The 24204-nt window shown below is 40.0% G+C and overlaps 1 protein-coding gene across 2 annotated transcripts in view; it reads left to right on the top strand.

Annotated features, from left to right (window-relative positions):
* Positions 1-24204, top strand: part of negr1 (neuronal growth regulator 1) — a 160449-nt gene that overhangs the window by 94901 nt on the left and 41344 nt on the right. For both annotated transcript variants that reach the window (XM_042483650.2, XM_042483651.2), the window contains exons 4-6: positions 2105-2236; positions 15259-15379; positions 19779-19927. In XM_042483650.2, coding sequence (XP_042339584.1) covers positions 2105-2236; positions 15259-15379; positions 19779-19927 — 402 coding nt within the window. The remainder of the gene's footprint in view (positions 1-2104; positions 2237-15258; positions 15380-19778; positions 19928-24204) is intronic.

Below are 24204 nucleotides of genomic sequence, written 5' to 3'. Positions count from 1 at the left end.
AAGAAGTGCAAAAGTGTAGCATAACAAAGCTAATGCTAACCGTTTCATAAAGGTGGATACAAGTTGCTTAAACATGCAGCTTGTTAGTCAGGAAGGTATAACCACACGGCTGAAAAATTAAGTGCCAAAAGCTGGAGTTCTTTAAATGACCACTTGAAGATGGCACCAGAGGCCAGTCAACCCCCATAGACACCCATTTTAAAATGGCCAACTTTAAAGCAGAAATAAACACGTTCACAGCCTGTTACAAAAACAGTTTCAGTCTCTATAGCTAATTTCAACATCCATGACAGCTGTACGTGTTATATTTTATCAAGGCTTAAAGTTATGCATCATGAGAAGTGGGGCCGTTATAAGTGACAGGCTGTCTGCCAATAGTGCTCCTCCATAGTGCAAGCTCCTCGCCCAAATACGGTCCCTTCAGGCCAAGATGGCAACTGGCTGAAATACCAGACTAGAGGCTTCAAAACAGGAGTCCACAATGCAATGGGTGACATCATGGTAGCTATGTCCACTATCTTTACAGTCTGTGGCTAAAACACACAGCTTCTTAGTCCAGGAGGTATCACTTAATAAAAACAGAATTACGGATGGTCTACCTCAGTCTGCAAGATGGCAGAGTAGCTAAGATAGCTATCAGACTACTGGGTTGGTTGATAATAAGCTCAAACGTTTTAAATAGAAAAGCTAATGCCAGCCATTTTATGACAGTATAAAGAAAATGCTAAAACAAAGTTATATTCTGAAAAAAAAAAAAAAAAAAAAAAGATTTGGAAGGCCTTACCTAGTTTGCCAGATAGTCTGGTTACCATTTGATGGATTTGGTAGTTTATTCCATGGCAGCAAAACAATTTGATGCTAGTGAATAAAAGAAAAACAAATTGTCAACAGTACTTGTTAAGAGGCAATTGTGATCTGATCATTCCCCCACCATCCTAAGAAATGGTGTGATTAGCCAAATTAATTTTTTTGTTTTGTTTTTTAAACTGGATTTTGGATTGTAATGAAAATATTTGAACTCATATTTTGGTGGAAGCTTAATGAGATACTCTTCTTTGATATTATATTTGCATTTTTACAATGTCAAGCCGTTTGCAGTAGCTTTAAAGAAAAGTTCCAAAGTGCAAGTGTTTGTGTATGCTGTCAATAACAGTTCTTAGAAAGAAAAACGAAAAGAAAGAAAAAGGAAATTGCAACTGCAAGTGTATCTATCTATCTAGCTATCTAGCTATTGAGCTATCTATTGACCTGTTTGTCTATCTGTCCATCCGCCTGTCTGTCTGTCAATTATGTAACATCAATTATATATACAGATGCCAAATACATGGTATGTGACAATTTGTAGATGGCCTGTTGGCTGTCATTACTAAGACTGTACTTAAAATAACGTCTTATATATTTTTTCCCCTGATTATTATCATGCTGGACACCACGCTGTATCTGATTATTGCACCTTTCCAATTATCATTCTTTTTTCTCCCATTAAAAATACATAAAACATTTTTTAAAACAATCTAGTAATTCACTGCAGTATTAACTGTACTAAAGTATTTTACTGATTCTTTATTGATTGGAGTGGACATGTTTGTGTCGATCTGTGCTCCCTGCAGCTTCTTAGGTGCACTACGCCCTGGCTAATATGCCAGTCATGGTGCTTTGCTGCTACTGCCTTTGGCCCTGTTAGCTAACTATAAAGCACTGACATGTGCATTGAGCCATTGAATCTGTCTGTCTTCCAGGAAGTATCTCTAACAGCACAGTGTGGAGTTGAGCAAATGATGAGTGGATGACTGGGAATACACCATTATTTAATTTCCTGCCACCATATCAATGTGAATGGATCAATGCTCCGCTAATCCTCTGCTATTTTAGAATGCTAGGAAGGTAATCAGGAGTTCAGTACAATACTTAATCGCAGTGCACCTTCTACTCAGGCTTAAATTTGAAAGCTGTTTATTCCAAATGAAGACTTTCCACACACCATAGGCTACAAAAAGCCTAGAGCTATATATATGTGTGTGTGTGTGTGTGTGTGTGTGTGTGCTTTGTTTGTATTCTTTAAAGACACCGTGTAAGGTCTTTGCCTCCATTTTTCTATTTCCAGCCAGGAAGTATGACAGTGGAGAATATCTTAACATCACCGGCATCACAAGGGACCAGGCTGGAGACTACGAATGCAGCGCTTTAAATGACATCGCCTCTCCTGACACCAAAGCAGTAAAAGTCACAGTCAACTGTAAGTATATCTCTTTCTTCCTCCTTGCTTCCCTTCTTTTTTCCACGCTAGCCTCGCAGACACATGAAAGACACCGGGGCAGTCTTCAATGATACTAGTGTCATGTCCCTGACGGTGCACTTCAAGAAAGTACACCTTCCAGAAGTTTGAAAAAGTAGAAAGCTGGAGCTTGAAGTTTCTTAATATTTAATGTGAGAATTCCCTTTTTGTCTGTGCATGTAGGTGATTAATTCACACTAAGGAAAGGTCTGACTGTTCTAAGCACTATTCCATTATGCAGGTAATGAGTCTTTCAAAAGAGTGAGGGGACAGTAATGAGGAGCCAGGGCATTAATGAATGATACTGGGCTTTAGCTGTCGTGGTCACATGGAAATCACCACTCGTAAGTATGAGCAGGAATGGGTGCTTGACAATTATTGCCATTCCCTCTCCTTTTAAAAGTGCTCCTTTACTTTACTGTTATTCATGGAGGTTTCTGCATAGATGCCCTGTGCTAAATCTCTCTTTTGGCAATGCTTATCAGGCAGTCGGCTAGAGAGACAGAGGGTAGAGGAAGAGTGAAAGAAAAAAACACTCCCTCCTGGTCCAGTTACTGAGTCATATCCTGAAAGCTAATCGTGCAAATTTTAGGAAATAGAGCTATTTTATTTCGTACAAAGTATTGACGATTTAACTATATTTTTTTGGACTTTGAGTCCAATAATACTCTCGCTGTATTTCCACCTCTCTGAGTTAAGACAGCTTTCATTCTGGATTCATTATAAAACCAAGTTTGTGGCCATTATTTCTGTGTAATGCCTGCCTCTAATGAGCTGGGTCTGAGTGGAGTTTTAGATGCCAGTTATTTATAGCTCCACTGAGACATGGGTTCAAGGATAAAAAGTGCTTTGACAACTGGGAGTGTTTTTATTCAACAGAACAAGGGAGATATTCACAATGATTGATAAGGCATGTCATAGTCAGACACCATATTTTAAAGCCAGACAGCAGGGTTATGTGGGTTTAGTATCCAAACTGAGTGAATTGATTAGGAAGTCTTTCCTTTGCTGTCAGGGAAAGTCACCACAGCTTGAGCACCGGAGCGGCACTTTGGGTGGGAGTATGCTGTAGTTTGTCAAGTGTTAAGGCAGTATTTGCACGCTGCCCAGAGTTATCTGAGGCTGACAGAGCTACAGAGCTGTTCCTGTCATTGACCAGTTACTCATTCTTTATTATTGACGTGTACCGCAGAGCAGCATTGTGCGGATATCTTTTGTAGACTCCTTTAATAATTTTCAATGGTACGTTCTAAATTGGCTTATGGAAACTGTTTATGGAGTCTGTTTAATATAATATTTTACATAATCCTTTAGGTATAGCAGCGATTTGGCTGCTGAAAATGTCTATTATACAAAGGAGGTAACTGTATAGGCTAAAAACTTCTGCCCTCTGGACTGAAAAATTGAGGTTCAGTATCTCTTAATTGTAACACATCACTGGCCTTTATGAAAATACTATGGATTGTAATATAGAATATATAAACTATTCATTGCTCCATTCTGGGAATAGCCATGGTCAGAGGCTTTATGCTTTTGTATTATTTTTGTCTATCCCTCTGTCTGTACATACATAGATTCCTCCCATTCTTGTGAACATGATATATACCGAACGTCTGGAGGAAATTTACTTAAATTTGGCAAAAACGTCCACTAAAACTCAGTAATATTAGATATTAGCAAAATATCTAATATGTGCATCCCTACTGTAACTCCACCTTGAATGGTCTGCAGAGGCATACAACTTCAAGACTGTGATTCTATATCTTTTTATAACAAAAGCAGCAGCAGGATCCTGATTGAATATAAACTCAATGTCCATTAAAAACCATTATGTCCAAAGTTTCTAACCAAGTCAAACAGTTTGTTGCAATATCTATGACAAAACATTTGAAATAGTCCAATTTGTTTCAAAAGTGTTTCATGAACCCGAGGAGTAGGAGAAATATCATAAGCCATAAAGTAGTATGTAAATCAGTACCAGTAAAGACGATATCAGGCAAACACTTGAAAGGTATCTCCAGTGGACATGAGATCTCTTCATGTAGCATCTCTCACACATACCATGTCTTTCTGAAAATTATTTTTTCAAATCTGTCTGCAGTAATTAGTTTAGAAGCCTGTGTCTCCACAGAGTGTGAAATCCAGAGCTCCCTCTCACTTAATTCATAAATGTTTCATCATTCTTGACGTCCTCTTTGAGTTATGGCCAACATGAAAATTCCATAGTCAGACTTTTCTGTCCTCACAAGCACCTTACACATGAAAGGTCCTGTGTTTTATTGCAGCTGTATAGCATTTGAAGTGCTTCGCAGCTATGAGACCTGCATAAACAAAACTTGTCGCTGACATTAAAGCAGCACCAAGCAACTTTGGTTGTCAAGACCTTCAAATGGCAGTGAGACGTAACTGTTCTTAACTTCAGTGGCTTGTGTCATGTAGCTTTTAATAGTCAGTGTTTCACCTCTCAAAACATTTTGTAAGTATGTTTTGTTACCCTTGTATTCTCCATGAAAGTTGCCTCATCCTGCCTACATGGAGACTTGTGACATGTGCTCATTTACAAAGATAAGGGGCAGAATAAATGAATTAAAGTTGTCCATTGGAGCGGCTGATATGGCCACAGCAGGCAGAGCCAGAGCCAGCTGGTGGCCACTCTTCACTGCCTCCTCTCCACCCCGATGCAGTTCTCCCTCTGTGAAGGAAAAGGAGAGCATTTGGACCATATCCCAATCCACTGTATCATTCATGCTCTACTATCACACATCAAGCTATATTCACCAAGCGCCCAGGAGCGTGGGGTATTGATGAGGGCTCAGTATGCCAAATACTAAATGAAGATAAAGATGTTAGCTGACACAGAAACTCAAACAAGAGAGGATAATTACATAGCAAGAAGCAAGAAATGAACGTTGTTAAAAATATCACACTGAATGGGCACATGTTCGTACAGCTGTTTCAATCGGCTGACAAAATCAGCCACTGAACTTCATAAAGGTTCTCCTGGGAAACTCTGCAGGTGTCACTTTTATGCATTGAAATGTGCCATCTGAAGGATTTTTTTTTTTTGGTAAATAACCTTTTTAAGTTACCTCAAGGATTATGAGGGAAAAAAAGGACAGTCTATTTTTTTGCCCGCTGGCGTTATGTTTTTGGGTTGTCCATTTTTCCTTTCATCCCTCTGTCTGTCCCATTCTCCTGAACACGGTATCTCAACAATGCCTTGAAGGTAATTCCTATAAACATGGCAAAAATGTTCACATGGACTCATATGGACTTATTAGAATTTGGTGGTCAAAGGTCAAGGTAGTTTTGACCTTGTGTCCATCTCAGTCTTGTGAACAAGATCTCAAAAAGACCTTGAGGGGATTCTCAAATTTTGCAAAAGCAACCACCTGGACTAATCAATGAACTGATTATAATTTGGTGGTCATAGGCCACTGTGACCCCACAAAACACGTTTGGTCATAACTCAAGAATTCATACACTAATTAGGACAAAATTTCACAAAAATGTTTTTAAGTATGATGATGAAGTGATGGCATTTTATATCTCAAAGATCAAAGATCAGCTGTGACATCATAATGTTCTGCAAAAACACTTTTCTGGCCATTATTCAGCGCCATATCTCAGAAACAGAGGAGACATTTGCATCCATCTTTTCATAGACACAGATGTACACTGTAAGTGCAACTTGACTGATTTGCAGCATACAACAGCAAGGCAGTAATTCTTGTTTGATATAAATATTCATTTTTGTGGATGTTGTTGTTCAGATATGTAATAGGCTATCGTGTTGTAGTTTGACCCTATCAGAGTATCAGCTTTGATCCTCTAAGAGTATCCCTCGTTTTAATAGCAGTTAAATTAAATTAAGTCATGAACATCAATCAGTCATGCCTGCACTATTTGTCTTTTATCGTTCTAATAAGACAGCAAAGGATTGAGTGACACTGATATTTCATGGGTTAACAGTCTAATTAAATACATGTCCAAACAATTTCTCTCTGCTTTCAAAACAATTCCTTTTTTTTTTTTTTCAAGCGGAGAGTATAGTTGACCTCTGGGCTAATTGCAGATTAAGGCCACTAATTAAAATAAGCAAACCAAAGTAATGAAAACAAAATTAAGCTCTAGCATGTTTGGAGTTTTAATAACACCAGGCCTTCCATAACACTAAGCCTGCCATTTGGCTTTCTATGATATGATGAGCTGGAGGCAGTGGGTCTGTGGTGTTGTCATTGTGCAGCTATTTCCTAGTGTTAAGTCCAGTACGTGTAACCTCTGTTTGAATTTCTCTGAGACTCAAAAGACTACATTGATCAAACAGTGTTAATTAAATGCCTGGCCTGCCTTTGTCTCTTGTCTTTATACTTCCGGTGATGAATGAATGACGACTGGATACTTTCATGAGCTAAACCTGGATGATGGCAGTCATCCAGAGGGTGATGCGGGAATGAGATTGGCTGGAAAGCCCTGCTTGGCGAAAGGATATTTCAGCAGTGATTTTACCTGATGAAATTTGATCTCTGACCTACTTTTCAAATTTACATATTCATCTTCACTGCAGGTGGGTGCCATTATTGGCTGAAATTCTCACTGCACAGTGTGACTCAAAGGCATAAATATCACATCTAGGTGGCTGAGTCGGAGGGATAAATGAGAAGGAAACAACCGTGGAAAACCTCCGCCTGAGATAAAAAGCCAGTGTTTGATTAATTAATGAAGCCACCTTGTTGTAGACTGAAGGCATTCATGACTAACTACATACAGATAAAACAATCGTAAAAACCTGTTTCTTTGTCAAGCTGAGAAATCAAAAGGTGCCTGACCTCCATTTGTCGTTTAGACAGAGAGAGCTGTCTGTTTCACTCCCAGTCAAATGAGTAGCACAACAGAGCATCAAGTCGCAAGATGAGATTTGACAGTTTGCATAAACTTTAGTCACATGTGGAAAGCACACAGACAACCAACTGTCTTGTCGTGCTACTTCTTATTTGCTCGTCACTGTTTCAGATGCTTCAAAGCTAAAAGCTAAAGCCGTCTGTAACCGCACCAGATGTTCCGATCGTCTCTTCATCTCCCGTCCATGTAATTATCACAAAGCTGCCACCAGTCAATTTGAAGAAAATAAATGCGTAAAGATGACAGATCAGTTGATGCCATGTTAGCACCATAGATGTTTGAATTATTAAGGCAGAGTAGGAAGACCCTGGCTTTTTGGGGGTATCTATCGCTCTTTTATCTATGTTGATGCAAAGTGTTTGTTTTTTATATATGAAGCCACTGGTTATTTAACAGCTACATTTACGAGAAAGTTAGAGCAGAATATTAATGGAATGGTCTTTAGCACACATCTGGAAGTTTAATTGGGTACCTTTGACACTCTTAGATTCAACTTTGTTTTCTTTTTCTTTTTTTATACTGTTTCCTAGGAGAGTCTGTGTGATCTCGTCCCTTCCTATCTCGATGCAGGGTTCAGGCGTCTCTCCGTCTTCAACATCACTTGTTTTCTTTAGTGGCAAGGTTTCACTTGCTTTGCAGAGTGAAGCTTTGCCCTGTGTGCTTCCGAATTTGCCAGCCATTTGTACGCCTCCTTCCTCCTTCAGTACCCTGCAGCTGTGAATTCTGCTCACATATCCACCATGGACATATTTATAAAAAGAAGAGCACCTCACTTTCTCTCCTGCTTACAGTAATTGGCCAACAAAACTGTGATCATTTTTAATTAATTATAAGCACGCTCATTAGAAATGCTGTTAGTATTGATAGATTTCTAGGCATAATTGAAATGCAGGGGCATACGGTGAATACTTCAAATTCTTTACATCACCTTGTCTTCTGTTTGCTCCAACGCGGCCTTTCCCTTTAAAGCTCCCATCATCTGGGCCTGTTTGAAATTCAAGCCTTGCCCTGTTAGATACACCCACAACATGCCCCTCTCACTCCCCTGACAGAGTTGTTCTTAGGAGTCATGACCATCTCCAATAAATAAGAGGCTAAAACTGTTTACTCGTGGTCAGGAGACACGTCTCCATGACCCCCCAGTATTACAATGTTAAGTCCTGACAAGAAAGTAAACAGCTATTAGTGGAGTGTGAGCATGTTTGCGCAGTATTAGCATTTCTTATTAAGACTCATTAGACAACACAACATCTGCTTAGTTGTACATTTACACTGGTGTGTCCTGAACGCTGTGTGTGCACATGTGTGTCCAGATGTGTCTCAGTGCAGCAGTAGACGGATCAAAAATAGAATAAATGTTCATTCCACAGTTCAATAAAATCTATTATTGGGAGTGTTTTAACATCAGGCGCAGAGTCTCAGTTGAGCATTTGTCGACAGTTTGCAGTATCCATTGAAATACTGTGGCTTACAATTCAAAAGAGAAGGCTTCCTAGAATTGGATTCTGATCCAATCCTAAGTAGAGTTAAAGCCAGTACCCTCGAGCTGTTTGGATGTAAATCCATCTCTCTACATCTCTCCAAAGCTCTCGTCTTGATTGCTATTTGGATTCCTTGCTGCACGCGGGGCATGAATGAGTGAGCTGAATCTTGATCTTCTGCAGAATAAATGTTCTTGCTAGCACTGTTTCAAAACAGATTGACACACAGCAACTTCATCTTTTAGCATGGTCTGCAGTTTGTTTGCTCTTTTGTGACAGATATAAATATCTTTATAGTGTTAGCAAATGCTTTAACATGGCAGGCATTCACCAACCTGTCTGTAGTGTGGATATTTTGTATATCTGAAAAGCTTGGGGTGACTTACTGAACGCTGGGCAAAGTATGCAAGTCTTACTTGAGTCAAAGTATAGATACTTCTCATCATCAAAAGTTTCTTCAATGACAGAGAAAGTCATTGAATCAGATTATTACTTGAGTTTAAGTACTGGAGTATTTGCTTTAAAAAACAACAAAAAAAACCCTAATTACTTTAAAAAAAAATCTCTATGCATTGTTGTATATTGTCACAATAACTTTTCAGTTTCCACAATAACACTCAAAGGAAACACTCAAGGAAAGTACAGCCACTCTAAAACTGCACTTAAGTACAGTACTTAAGTGAATGTACTTTGTTACTGTCCACCACTGGCTGTATCGTTAAAGATATCTCCATGTGTTCTGGATTTGGTGCCGTACTCATCAGTGCAACCCTACCATCTCACACCTGAACCTGGTAAGATAGGTGGGGATTTGTGTACCTTGAACTATTTAGTGTTTAACACAGACAATAGATTGAATCCCTGGTGCTGTCGAACCCACACAGTCCTGCACACTAAGCCGGTTATTTATATGCCTTGCATTGTATAAAAAGAAGGAACACAATGTTCCCTAGCTGTTCTGAATAGAAATCTTAATTAATTAATAAATCTTGGCAGCAGAACCATTCCTGACCGACAAAAAAACAGGACAATGAAGCCCACAGATGGCAGTGGGGAACAGTGTCTCTGTGTGTAAGCTGATAAGTCATGCACTGATGAGTCCATTTCTTAATTGCAATGAAAACTCATTTTCAAATCTGGCTGGAGAGGTAGGGTTATTAATTGATCTTTTAATTAAAAAGCTTGCGTTCTATGGGTTCTCGTGGCAAACAATAGTTTGTAGCTAAATAAATCATATTCAGTCTTGAAGCACACCAATTAATCATAATAGTCACATGAGGATTGGTTAAGGCAGGCAACTCGGTGAAGCCCTGTACATTAAGGTGCGATGCTCTCCAAACAAACCTTGTCCATTAATATTGGATGGAGAGAAGGTCAACCATTTCATTCATCATTAACATGCTTGTATTCATGTACGTTGTAGAGATGTACAACTAGAGACATCATCTTTATTTTGATGACAAGCTCTGCATAATGTAGATGTAATGGAAGTCGGTTAGTGATCGACCCACAACTGGCCGGTTGTCACCCGGCGGGGCCTTACAACACCCATTTTTTCTGCTATGCCTGTGCTATTCCTGGACCCAACCCCTTACCCCCATCTGGTGGAGTCACCATGACTTCAAGCATGATTTACAGTCCCACCACAGCATGCTCTAGACACTAAATTACCTGGATTATTGGGCCTTCATGATTTTTAGTGCACTACTTTGCATTACTCTCCAAATCCTGATGGTGTATTTCACAATATATGATGATATAAGACACGTCAGCATGTTGAAATTGGAATTATCGGATTGGACTGGACTTTATGGCTGTGATTTGTCTTAACAGATTCCAGTGCCAGGATCTAAATTGGAAAGACTTGATATTATTGATATGCATATAAAAGCAGAGCATTTTGGACCACCAAGTATGGGGGATATTTTTCTCTATTCCAGAGTGTTTCAACAATTGTATGATTTTAGTGGTAAGAAGGACAATTACTTGGGCCCAAGTGCTTTTGAATTCTGCTCATTTGCAGCATAGAAACTATTGTGGTAAACTTTTATGAGAGGTGCCCTTGATCAGATAGATGATGATAGATGACCCATATGCTTGTACACAACACTGGGTCATTTGAGGAGTAATCTGGGTTTATATTCAAAGTTACCATTCCTTAGTTTACACCACTGCGAGGAATGGCTTATATCGCTCATACACGTGTTGTAGCACTCAAGACCGGTCTCAAGTCCATTTGTTGAAGGTCTCAGTCTCGTCTCAGAATTGGCCGCATTTTGACTCAGTCTCCATCCCTGGGAAGGACTGGTCAGGACCACAGCTGTGGGGATATCACTAAACTACCTGTGCAAAAAGGAGAGTTGAATTAAGATTGTTAGGGAGACTTCAGATCCTCAGCATTTGTTTGCTCACAGAAGATGAAGGAAAATTCCCACACATAAAATCCACCTCTGCAATGCCTTTTGATGATTCTGTGAAGACAGTTCTCATTGTACACTTGTATATTGACACATACATATAGTATTACAATAAAATTGGTGAATGAAGAGAATTATTTATTTGTTTTCTGTCACTGGTTTTTCTGTGGATCATTCGGATGAGTTTCCACGTTTTATTGTAAGTGTGTCGTGCATTGTGCGACTCGCACTGATCTGGTGTTGACCTTGACTCTGGGCATAAGCACTCTGAGTACTTGTTTGGATGTCAGTATTTGTTCAATGAATAGAGGACTCGCCTGCCACTCCCACTTGTGCTTACAAGTTTTATATATCATTTTTTTACAATTTAAAGTGGGTAATATCTAGTTTTATTTTAGACCTGCGTGCAGGGTTATGTTTCATTTAGGGTCTCTTTGCCCCCTGTGTTCCTTTCTCTCTCACTCTGTTTATTATGAGACTGCTGCTGTAAGAGCACCGGAGAAACAGTTGGTGAGAGTCCACTTGCACACGCAGACAGACAGTTACATGGCTCAAATAGCTAACATTACCTACCGGCAATTAATGGGTATAATGACAAACCATCGGCGTGACTTTGTTGGGGCCGTTAACAGCTTAGTGTCCAATGTTAGCTGCTGTTGTGTTAGCTCATGCTAACTTGACAGCACAAGACGGTCCTTCTGACCTGTGTAACGCTGTGTTAATGGTAGCATCAGAAATATGGCTGATTTTTTTAATGTGAGTTTTGAATATATGGTTTAGTAGGCTGATTAAAGCCTAGTTGTTAAATGAATTTAAAATAACAATTGTTTTTTCATTGTTGTTTCCTTTTCTAATGTTGTTTTTTCCTGTGAAAACTTCTCAAGTTCTCAAAAAAAAACAACTAGCTCTAACTCGGCTGCTTTGTATTCTGCTTTGCCCTTGCATACTGCTGCACATCTTTAAGATGCTGTATTTTCCTTGATTTTTATATACTCTATTTTTATGCTTATTTTATCAATAATGTCAGTTGGTTATATTTATTTCTTATATTTTCCATTTTATGTTATGCAATATGTGCACTAAATGTTTATTCTTTTATCTTACTTTTACTAGTATTATCAGGTCCATTTTAAGTTGCATTCTATGTATTCTATTCTGATTTTATTTTATTTTTACATTTTTAATTTTATTATGTCTTTTTGTCTTTTCTTATTTTCTTTCTTGTAAAGCACGTTGGGCTGTATTTCTTGTATGAAAGGTGCCATACAAATATTACAAAAATGATTAATAACTAATGTGAATACTCAGATATGGAAGTTTCTTAAAGTGCCCGTCCGTAGTCTCGACTACAACGCTGGCTCATACTGTATGTTGATTGGCAAGATATTAAAATATATATCAAGAATTATTGGTTGGTTCCTTTGTTGTTTTAATTTATTTTTTCTTGCCAGGATTTTAACTAACTTCTAATAGAAGACAGTAATTTAAGTTAACCAGAAATAGGAAATCCTTTGAGTCTAATGAAGAAAGCACAGTGTTCTTTCTGGCAACTGCTGATCCAGTTGGTAATAAATAAAAGGGAACACATCAAAATACTCCAACTTCAAAAAAGAAAATACAGCTACATGAAAGCAGCAAATTTAGACTGACAGTTTGCCAGTGGTTTTTAGTTCTCAGTTTTAACATGAAAGACAGACGCTCTGTGAGAGAGGTTTCAAGTACTGACACACCTGCCACTGCCGCCATGTCCACTGTCAGAGCAACTGTATAGCGCAACAGCCAGGTCACCCTGGCACTTTCAGAGGCTTCAGATAATCAATGGCCCCGCACAATGACACCAATGGAGGATTACAAGGATTCACGAAGCCTCTGTCGGCAGGCATACTGTATTGATTTTGTCATACTTGTTATTGGCTTATATTTCTGTGCTGTAGAGCACTGGTACAATTTTCTTTCCATGTCCTCGTCCTTTTCTTTGAGTATTGCACGGCTCTTCTGTGGTGCACGTTGTTATATGCTACACTGATGTCACTTCATCACAAGTGCTTTTAACGCTTTTATTCTGTACTGCAGGTTGTTGTTGCTCATCTGCAAAGATGCTGATGGGACCGGTAACTCTTTTTGCAGATGTTTTTTATGGTGTGGCAACCGTTAATGCTGGTTGTGATTAAACGATACGTCAGAAGCAATTTGTGAAGTTTCTAAAGCCAGTTTGAGACAGAAGAGTGTTAATAGTTTGAGTTTAGGTATTTCATAGACACAGTGGTGCACACAAGAAGCATGCACACACCCACACAAAGACACAGCAAGCGCAGACATCGAGTCAAGGTCTACTAATACCCCCCAGCATGGCATCCAGCATTTTATACAGTGATATATGAGCAGGAAAAGCCCAAGCATAACCCATCGCTTGATTCACTGTCCCAAGTCCTTCGGATTATTCAGCACAACCATGAAAGAGAGGAAATAACTGTGTAATTGGCACACACGTGCAAGGACAGAAAATCAACATACACTAGTCATACGAATGTGCTCATTAGGATGCAGACAAGGTAGTCAGAAGGGCATCCATCATCACAGAGCACACTGTCACCTCAGTGCGCCTCTCCTACATCATCATACGCCACATGTACAAATGCTCACACACATCTTTTTCACCTTGCACAGATCTGTTTCTTCCCACCTCATCTATCTAAGAAGACTTTCACAGGATCTAAAAAAATGCACATACCATATGTGCTACAATAACATATGTGCTGCTTCCATGTTCCCAGAATATACCTAAGAGCTATTCTACTCAGTAGGAACAGAATATCTGACGTGTTCATTTGATTAATTTCTCATTGTTGGAAGTTTGATGCCATTAATACCCCGGGGGCTGTCCAAGGCTGCAACAGTCCACATTGAGGTCGTCTGTTAGGAACATCTCCAAATGCAATTGGATGTAAAGGTTTGCAGGCGCCTGGCCAGGCTCCTCCACTGGATACAGGCTGCAGCTCAGACTGACAGGTTGCTCTTAAAGGCTCATTGTCAGGAATATAAATAGTCCACATCCAACTTTCAGACATGTCTGGGCAATTTACTGCTAGCTGCAGGACTGACCCTAAGAGTGTGAGCTTTTTCCATGTATCACAGGCTTTTAATCAGAATCTCTTTGAGTGGCACAAAGTAATTTTGCTTGTATTGTATGTCAGATGACTGTGTATCTGATTGTGTTTTATTGTTTGTCAGGCTGCAGGGAGTTGAGCCAGGTTTACACAATGCACAATGTCAGATTGAGTCCTGTGCCGTATTATGACTGGTTCTCCTGTTTCCTTGCCTCTGTTGATAAATGGAGAAACAGGAAGGCAGTCATGATAATACCAGTGAGCATGAGCATGCTGTAAGTAGCATGAAAAACGCTACTTACAGCAACCACAGCTTGTCCTCAGTCTTTTAAAAAAGGGTCATTTTATTTTGTTTATCCACAGTTTATTAATTCAGCTTTACTCTGAGAAAGGCCAGTAATTACAAAAATGACAAGTGAAACATTTTTACTCCCATTATGTGGCTAAGGGAATGGTAAGAGTGCTAGATTTTTTTTTTCTTTTTGTCTGACTGTTTTTGTCCAACCACATGCTGGATTCAACAAAATGCCATTGTTGTAAGTCTATATAACTTCAATTCATTAATTTAATTTCGTTCAAGGCTGCGTTACTATAAGCAGAGTAAATATTTGAAGTACAAAAGGACTGGGCTGCTTTAGAAACCGTCCATATGTAAAGCTGCCTTCATGACACTGGCAAAGAGATTTACACCACATTTCAGCACATGAAAGGAGCCTCATTTTGCATTCACAGAACCTGCCTGTGCCATTGAGTCTTTGAACTTCTATTAAGCCATTTATCACCATGCAGTGCAATTCATTTCTTTTTCTAACTGTGGGGATGGATGCCCTCTTCCCTCCCCAACTCCGCCTCTGTAGCCTCTGACTGTTGAGTTTACACTATGTAATGTGTGCACTGACCAAGATGTCAGAAGTTGTCATTTTCAAGTTCAACAACCCTCCTTCACCAGTCTTCCTTTTCTTATAATGAATCAGACCCTTTGCTTTAAATTGTCCTTATGCTGGTGATCACACAGATATTTCCTTTGGTTAGTGTGTGTGACTCACTAACATTAATTATGTTTTTGTTTTCTTTAGTTGCACCATCTATCCATGAGATGAAAAGCCATGGAGTTGGTCTGGGACGCACAGCTCTGCTAAGGTGCGAGGCAGCTGCTGTGCCCTCTCCAACATTCGAATGGTACAAGGGTGAAAAAAGGTAAGCCGAGTTTGAATGTATGAGCTGTCTTGATAAAGTATGTTGGCTTACACTGGATGCAGATGCTTCTCACAACATGTCATTCATTCAGCAACAGATACTTCTGTGGCTGCACTTTACTCCTCTGAATAACTGTACACACTACCCACTCTGTCTAGCCGCGTTCTTGAGTGACACCGCCTATGCGCGTATCATTTAGACACGCCTGGTGCCATCTGGCTGTCTGCCAGTGAACAATAACGCCACTGGTCCTGTCCAGCCTTGTTCTCAACTGATGCCTCTATTATATTTTGATGCAAAAGTTGTTTTTTAGGGTCGTGCACTAATGCCGAAAGCTCTGACAAAATTGAGGTATTTGACGAGTTTGGAATGAGAACGAGCTGGCATTTCCTAAAAATTGTACATAAGGAGACGAAAACCGTAGAATTTCTCCTCCTTCATAAATTTCAAATAAACAAGAGAAAACTTTTACTCAGTGTAAGTTTAGACAAACTCAATAACATTAAATGCATTGTCTGATATAAATCATAGAAATCTGCATTTATGTGCGTTCAAAAGTGAATTTCATACAGAGATATGAGATGGATTTAGCACATAGAATAGAGAATGGGAACGGGAATAGAGAATAGAGACGCATTGTAGCCGCAAGCGAGACGTCTCAGTTACACATCAGGTAGACTTCAGCACAGTGACTATGATAGCAAGAGGTCATCTCCAGCAGCTATGATGCAGCCGCATCCAGTAAACTCCAGGGGCTTGTCCACCAGAATGAATAAGAATAGATACAGTTGGATATAGATGATATGAAATGTGTGAGCTTATGTAATTATGGAGTGGATTCATCTCGCTGCACCGGATTTAATAAGTGCCATGGAGTTTGAACAATCCTTGGAAAGTATAATGTATTTAGTTTGAGGTTAACCGAACCTGATTTTTTTTTTAACCCTTTATTCACCATTTAGCACTTACATATAACCAAATACAAAGTCAAGTGGTGATATTAGATTTGATATTGGATAAAAGTAGGAAAGCAACAACAATGATGAACATAAAGATACTTTTAAAAAATAATGTAAAAACAAGAAAATCAAACAAAAGACAATAAAAACAATTGTTGGATGAAATCTTCCCTGCTGACACAGCATTTCTTAGGTCACACTTGTTTGTGGACAGGACCGTGTGAATGTGTTATAGAAAAAAGGTGTGGTGTTTTGTTTGTTTTTTCCCAGAGACAATTCATTTGTTTGTTCTGCCATGCATCTGTCCTCTGGGAGGAGCCCACATAAATGTTCCTGCAGGAGTCATTTGTGCTTGTCCTCACCTTGCAACCTAATAAAATGTTTGCTGGCAACTGGCTTAAATCAGTCGTGGCACATACATCAATCAGTCTAGATTCAAGTGTCAGTTCTTGAATTTAAAAACCAAATTACCCCCATTACCCATCATTTACCCACTCCTGGTGAGCACAATTTCAATCATCAGCTCACACTGTGCTAATTGTAATTATGGGGTGGATTCAATTTATTCAAATTGCTAAGGAGGCAAGTTGGCATGATTCTAGTCTTTACTTAATTCAAGGACTTGTTCTTTTTGTGACTTCTTACATGGCTAAATTGTGATTTCTTCAGTCACTCCTCAAGATGAAAAGGATATCAGTAGAGGGTCTTAAGCACAGAACATGAGTAGTGTCTGACATTGACATCAGGACCTACTAATCCAGTGCCCATTTTGGCCTGATATCAGGCAGAATTGCCAACTTGTTACACCGTTTCAATCTTCAGTCTGTTATTGCTTACACTCCAACCAATTTCCCCAGGGGGAGGGGGATTTGATTTGCCCTAACCAATCACAAGAGACCAGCGTATCCGCCTAAATCATTTCAAGTCAACACTGTTGCATAGTCATGCCTATACACTGGTTTTGCAAGCATTTTAAGAAGTGGAGTAAAGCAGAGTAAGAAAACCCAAACCACAATTTCAGGCAATATTAAGTAAACATGTTGATTTAGAACAGCCTTGTTAGCAGTGTCTATCATGTTCATAGTGGTCACCATTGTTGTTAACACTCGTCATTGGTTTTGGCACACAGCTTGACAACAGCATTAGTACCACCCACGGCACTGATTGGCTTATCGTTAGTCCCAGAAGATCAGGCCCTGTCAACACCAAAACAGATACTTTTTCCCTTTCATGTTTAAAAGTCATTCTTTTCACACAACCTTCATTTATAAAGTTGCATACACAAAAGCGACTTCAGGCAGGCATGAGTTGTCTTCTTTAGTCTCCCTTTATCACAAGTGGTAGTAAACTGAACAGGCTAACGTTACCTTTCTTGTAATTCCAACTGGAGGTCACATCTGAGTTGATTCCCCTTTGATACAAGCATGAAGGAGCTCACTCAATGATATGAGTGATGCTTTGAACATGCAAAAGTTTTCCTTCCACTCTTCATCGACAACAATCCTACTTTCAAAACTGTCCACAAACCACAGGCGCTGAGGTGGACTTAATAACACTGGATGCAGCATATGCCTCTGTTTGTCTGTAAAGTGGTGCAGCAGCACAAACTTTTTGTGTTAAGTAGTCCAAGCAAACAAAATGTTAACAAACCTGTAGTCAGCCATAGTTTTTGTTTTAGGCGTACGCTTATTACACAGAGCAACAAAGGGCACAAATTGAGAAGATTATGTCATAGTTTCTCAAACGCTCCACTTTACATGTCCATACCATGGACTGCATGACATGATAGCTCCCCAAAAGTGAAGCCAACACATCTCAGTCCCGTGGTGGCGGGCTACATATAGGTCATAAATGCCATCTCCTCTACGATAGCAAATGGGACATGGGCCAGCTAAAAACTCAAAGTACGCGCCAAATTAATTTTTCCCAAGGACAGTTTCTGTCATTTTAGGGAGGGTTCTTTTCACCTTGATTGTTCAAGTGTTTATGTTTCTAAAAGGTTTGGGGGTTTTTTTGTGATTTGATGCTATTTAGAGAGTGTTCGACATCATGTTCAACAGCTATGTGTGCCAGTGAGTGTACTCAAAGTCAGTGGCACTGCTCGCAATTTGCTGAATCGATGCTTGGGCGGAGATCACTACTGCACAGGCTCTGGCTCCAAATGCAACACCAGCGCATGACAGCAGCAGCCATATCTGGGATAGTTAGGTTTTATTTTTGTACAGTGGGAGTAAGTGAAGAAGTGTTGTCCATCTTTGAATCAATAGTCTATGGTCCATGAGGGCACAAAGTAATCAGAGTTTTCAAAAACCTGTGCCTTAAAAAGCATTTTTAAAAATCCTCTTTTTAGTGACTTAAAAGTCAGTTTGCATGTGGACGAGAGGCCTCAGTTGACTCCATGAAGTGGGTGGATTCAAAGGCAACATTTACTGTGAATGGGGAATAAAGGCCACTTCTTCTTTTGGCTCTGTGTTGATGCAGCCATACCATCAGTGAAGTGCTTCTTTCAGATTGTCTCTATCGGAAGTAGTGTGACAGTTTTGACAACCCAATTTTTCTCTTGATGTGTCGCTGCTTTCATTCTTGAATGGAAGTGGGTGAGTGTTTATGTGGGCGTATGCAGGGGTGTGGGTGTGTGGTGGGGTTTCTTTCACTATGACAGAGGGGAGCATTGAGTAGTTTGATGTTGAACTAGCAAAGAGACGAGACTCCCGCAGAGATTATCAGCGAATCTTCAGCTAACATTTGAGGAGGTCGCCGTGGGAGAGGGAACAACAGATTTGCGGATATTTGCAGGACATAAGGTCACACATAGTGTTTCAAGTCAGAGTGCCGCTCAGAGCAACTCAAGCCAAGATCATGGGTAGGCACAGCAAGGCCAAAATAGAAACATGTTGCCTCTCTGGAGGTTTCTATGGTTTGTAATGCCAAATGTGAAACAGTAGCAGTAACAGAAACTAATGAAATCAGCTCAGCTTTAATATCTACAATATTCTCACGATGCACAGCATATGTTGTTATGGAGTGAATTTTAATCTCCGCAGGCTGCTGAAGATCATCACGAGCACCAAAGTAAGCAATTTAACATTTGTCAATTTCACAGAGCAGATGCCAGGCACAACTGGAATAGGATTTATTGTAATCCCCCTGCACCTGCAACAACGATGAACAACGTGTCAAGTGGCATCCAGCTGGTTCATCTCTGGGTCATTTCTCTCCTCTCTCAGTCCTTCAAAGCGTCTCTCCAAGGCAGGCGTGACAGAGCAAGGGATAAATAGATCTGTTGAAGACGGTGATGAAGTACTGTACAATCTGAAGATCTGCTAAAAGGATGACAACTATTTGTACCGTCCTTGAGCCCCCCACCCCCCATCCCCCAACACTTTGTGTGTGGGTGAGAAAGAAAAGCTTAATTTGTTGTGGTTGTGCTCTGTTTTCAGGATTATCAAGGGTCAAGGCATTGACATCAAGAGCCTCAGCTCCAGATCAGTCCTCACAGTGAACAACATGACAGAGGATCGTTATGGGAACTACACATGTGTCGCCTCCAACAAGCTAGGGACGGCCAATGCCAGTGTGCCTCTCATTCGTAAGTTGTCATTCTATCTGCTTGTGGCTAACTGGAGTGGTAAAGAGTGAAAGGGCTGACAGAGTGCTGTGGGTGTCAGCGGGGCTCTGTGCTACTAAGGAGTGTTTTCATTTTTGCTGCAGCATTCATGATAGAGTTAAACCCAGTGCTGCAACTGGGTGCCCGCACATCACCATTCGAAGTGGTTTCCTGCTTCCAAGTCATCATTTTTGTGAATGCTGATTGTCTATTATGGCTGCAAAGTCTGTAAGTGTGTGTGGGGGTGGGTGTTTGTTGTTGTGTGTCTGCTTTTAAAGTCTACATCTGCATGTGTACTGGACAAAAACACCACCTGAGAAAGAAATTTAGCTTTGAGTTAACAGCATTGAAATTACAAAAGGCAACTACACAGGTCAGCAGTGCTAAGTTGAATGCCAAGTAGCAGTATGACTCAAATTTTAAAGAGGTCTGAGAGTCAGCCTTTTTATAGTTTTCAAGACGCCATGAGGCATCTAACAGTGATCCGAAGAGGCCAAATAATCAGAGGCCAAGCTGCTGGTGCAGCAGTATTAGACTGCAGAATTATTTAACATAGTTAAGGAAGCAGTCTGCATAAATTTGGGTACTGAAAAATCTGATTATTTGCTAAATACCCTGAAAATAGGAGAGGAGAGCAAAAGTTTCCACAGCAACAGGCGTAGGCACAAAATCCTGGCAAATCATGACAGAGACCCAGGTTCAAGCCTTGGGCAGCGATGACTTCGAGCTTGGTGGAGCATCCAAACGAGCACAAGTCACTGTGTCCATTGGTGGGAAGCCTGTGAGGGATAATGTCCATGTCACTGCACTGGTAACGTCTTCTTGTTGTTCAGGGTGTCTGCACAGAGGCGGTGAGATCTTTGGGAGATATTGTGAGCCTCTGGCCACATTACAAGCTTCTGGTGAGGGTTGGTGGACTAAATATTTGAGATGCACCCATCGTGCTGGTGGTGATAATGGTCTAGTCTGCTAGTTAGTTTAGTAAGCTCTCTTTACAAGTAGGGTCTTTTTGGTAGACTTCGTAATGTTCATTTCATTAAAACAAAACATTTAATACTAGTGACTGAAAAGAAATAAAATGGTAATTTTACTTGAGCTGAAAGGGAGCTGTCAATTAAACATGATCTAATCACACTTTCATAGTCCTGAGAAATGGTCTGAGCTGCCAAAAGAGTGGTTTTTGAACCAGGTTTTCTTATAGTCACAAATATTTGTTTTCACTCAGATATTTGTAGATGCTTAAATGAGACACTCATCTTTAAGGTCATGTTAGCATTTTTACTATTTCAAGCCAAGTTTCCAGTGGCTAAAGAAAATGTTTGAATGTCTGCTTTTGCTGTCCGTTACAGTTCTCTGAAAAAAAGGAAATCCGATTAGACCAAAACTGGGTACAGCAGGTCAGACTTTTAAAGAATCGGAAATTGGAATCAGCCAAGTAAAGTACAAAATATGTATTTGAGTAGGCCCATAACTGAGAGCTCTTTATCCAGGCCAACAGTCAGTCAGTCATAGCATCTGTAGTGCAGTGGGAGTTGGCTGTTGAGTAGAAAAAAACAGATGAAAATGTAAAACTGGATTAAAACCTGTATGATACATCCTAAGCAAAACTGTACAAAGCAAGTAGTCATGGGAGCAGTCATTCAGAAAAAGCTTAAAGAGAAAGCCATCACACAAAGGCACATGCCACTGAATGAGGTGATCCTGGTTAACCCAGGAGCACTGGGTGGGTAATTAAACTGTATTTTAATTGTTTTTAAGAGTTTGAGTTTATAAAACCTCCAAACAAAAGTTGCCAACTGTTCAAAAATACTGTGGCTTTAGACTTGCAGTCATTTTAACAGAGTGATTAGGTCTCACAGTCTGGAGCAATAGGTAGTATATACACGGAACCGGACGAGTCATCCGTCTATGGGCTAACTGGTGATTTCAATGGCTGATTGATGTTCTTGAGTTCATGATCATTAAATAGGACCATTATGTTTGGGAAGCTCAAAACACAGAAATTATCAAAAAGGATAAAAGCACCTTAAAAAGGCCCTAAGGCTTATTCCCACTGTAGAGCTTAACAGCCAAGGTCTGTCAACAGGTCAATTAACAGACAAAGAATACAAAGCTTTATCGGATCCTGGTGCATAAGAAAGGATTACATCACAATATTTCTATATTTCAAAAGAAAAAATCCTCTCTGCTTCTTTTTTTTTTTTTTACAGATTCTAGAGTCTGTAGTCCTCGGTCGCTTCACTCACTGCATGTCCTCATCTTTGAATCTCTATGGGCTTTCAACGGCTTTCATTGTTGAAAGAACAAGACACTTTTCCTTCTCTAAGAATGTTACAATATCCGTCTACACACATTCACGAACTTGTTCAAGAGCACTCTACTTTTTCTCTGCTGTCACTGTGAGCCATTTCAGTTATTTTGTCCACCTGTGTAAAAAAGCAGTGACAGCAAGGAGTTGGGGAACATATTTTTCCCAACATTTTAGAGCAAGCGTGGGAGAAAAAAAATCCATTTAATGTATTCCGTGATGAAATATGAACAGGTAAATTTAATTATTCACCAGTTTGCGCTGAACCCTCTGATGATAACATTGTCCCTAGCAGGCCAGAGACTCAGAATACAAAAAGATATTTCTGTAGAGTTGGCAATTGTCAAAGGAGCTCTCCACTCTCCTGTTTGTGTATGCACAAAGAACATCAAAGGCTTGTCTCAGATCCTCAAATGGATGATCTTAATGTGACACTAGCGAGGCCTCAAAGGCAGAGCGGCAAAGAAACCCTCCGAATAGTCAGAGCAGGCAGCTTCCTGTGCTGCCACCCCCAACTTTTCTCTCCGCCATTCCCTCTCTTTATCTCTTTGTCTGTCTTTCTATCATGGCTTTGTCTCTGTGATTCTCTTATCTCACTCTCTTACTCTCATTCTTTTGTCGCCCCCCCTCCCTTGTCTCTCATTCTTCCTCTCTATCATCCTCTTTCTCTCTCGCACACACAGCATCCTTTCTCCCCCTCTCATGATCTCCACTTATGGAAGAGAGGCCAATTCTCCTGTCGCTCTTAATGAGAAATGGCAAGCAATCGCCGCAGTGCACTCTCACCGGTACGTCGACGCAAATAACAAAACCCAGAGGTTAGATTTCACCACGGGTGACTTTGAATTGCTATTTTAGAACCAGTCGATAGCTATTGATGAGCGAGATGGGAAGGGGGAAAGGGGCATGCATATTTGATAGAGCATCATACATCGAGGTGAATTTTAAGTGGGAACACAATGTGGGTGGTTTGCAGTGAAGGAATTGAGTATTTATGTATGTATACAGTAGTTTCTTTGGATGTTTCCATTACACTGCGAGGTTCAGTGACAGTTGAAGTCAAGTGAGGGTCATCCCCATTAAAAAAGCCTCCTTGAAATACAGCCAGTGGGCCAAAAAAAAAGATTAAACATAAACTGAAAAAAAAGTGAAGCAGTCTGGACTCAGTTTCATTAATCTCTTGTCAAGACTCTAAAGTTTAGAGGTGCTTATCCTTCAGCAGTGTAAATCCTTGTTGTTTTAACCTAACAGCGTCATTCTAAATCAGAAAAGGCTCGCCATTATCGCTGATGAGATGAACTGTGACTCTGGAAAGCCTTCTCTCCGGTAAAGTAAACACATTTGCCTTTCCACCCAAAGCAGCCACTGGAAGACAGCTTGTTTGGTTTCTGTTTCAAATAAAACAAGGATGAAAAACACAATTTGCATCCTGGCTTTGTGCATATGTTGACACGGTAGGTTCAGACTAATTTCTGTATTTTTGAAATGAGTTGGATGGCCGTGTCCTCACTGTGTGCTGCTGTGCTGGTTGGGATTCAGTTCCTGCCAGTTGTGTTAGACCATGTGGGTTTTTGTGCTGTTAAACCATTAGTCAGGGATTGTGATCTCTTTCAGCTAAGTACCACTTTAAGCTGTGTGTTTAAAGCTTTGTTAAAACACAAACTGGGTTCTTTGGAGCAGAAAGAAAGCAACCTCTTTGTCACTACTTGTTGGAGTACTTTGTGTGTATGTGTGTGCATGTGTTTGTGTGTGCACAATGCTTTTTTACATGATCGCTTTTTGAACAACACAATACCCAGTGTCATCAGTGAATGAATAAATAATAAAATAGAAAAGCACTTGTCACAATTGTCTACTTCTGAACAGTTGTTAAGTTACAAAGGTGTAATAAATTGAATTCCATAATGGGCTTAAATAATGGCACAGAAATAATCAGAAATTATGTGGGAGG

Source organism: Plectropomus leopardus, chromosome 5 (assembly GCF_026936395.1).
Source record: "Plectropomus leopardus strain MGB_pleo_1.0 chromosome 5, ASM2693639v1, whole genome shotgun sequence".
NCBI classification, from domain to species: Eukaryota; Metazoa; Chordata; class Actinopteri; order Perciformes; family Serranidae; genus Plectropomus; species Plectropomus leopardus.
The sequence above is the reverse complement of the archived record's forward strand: the minus strand, read 5'-3'. Positions and strand labels throughout refer to the sequence as shown.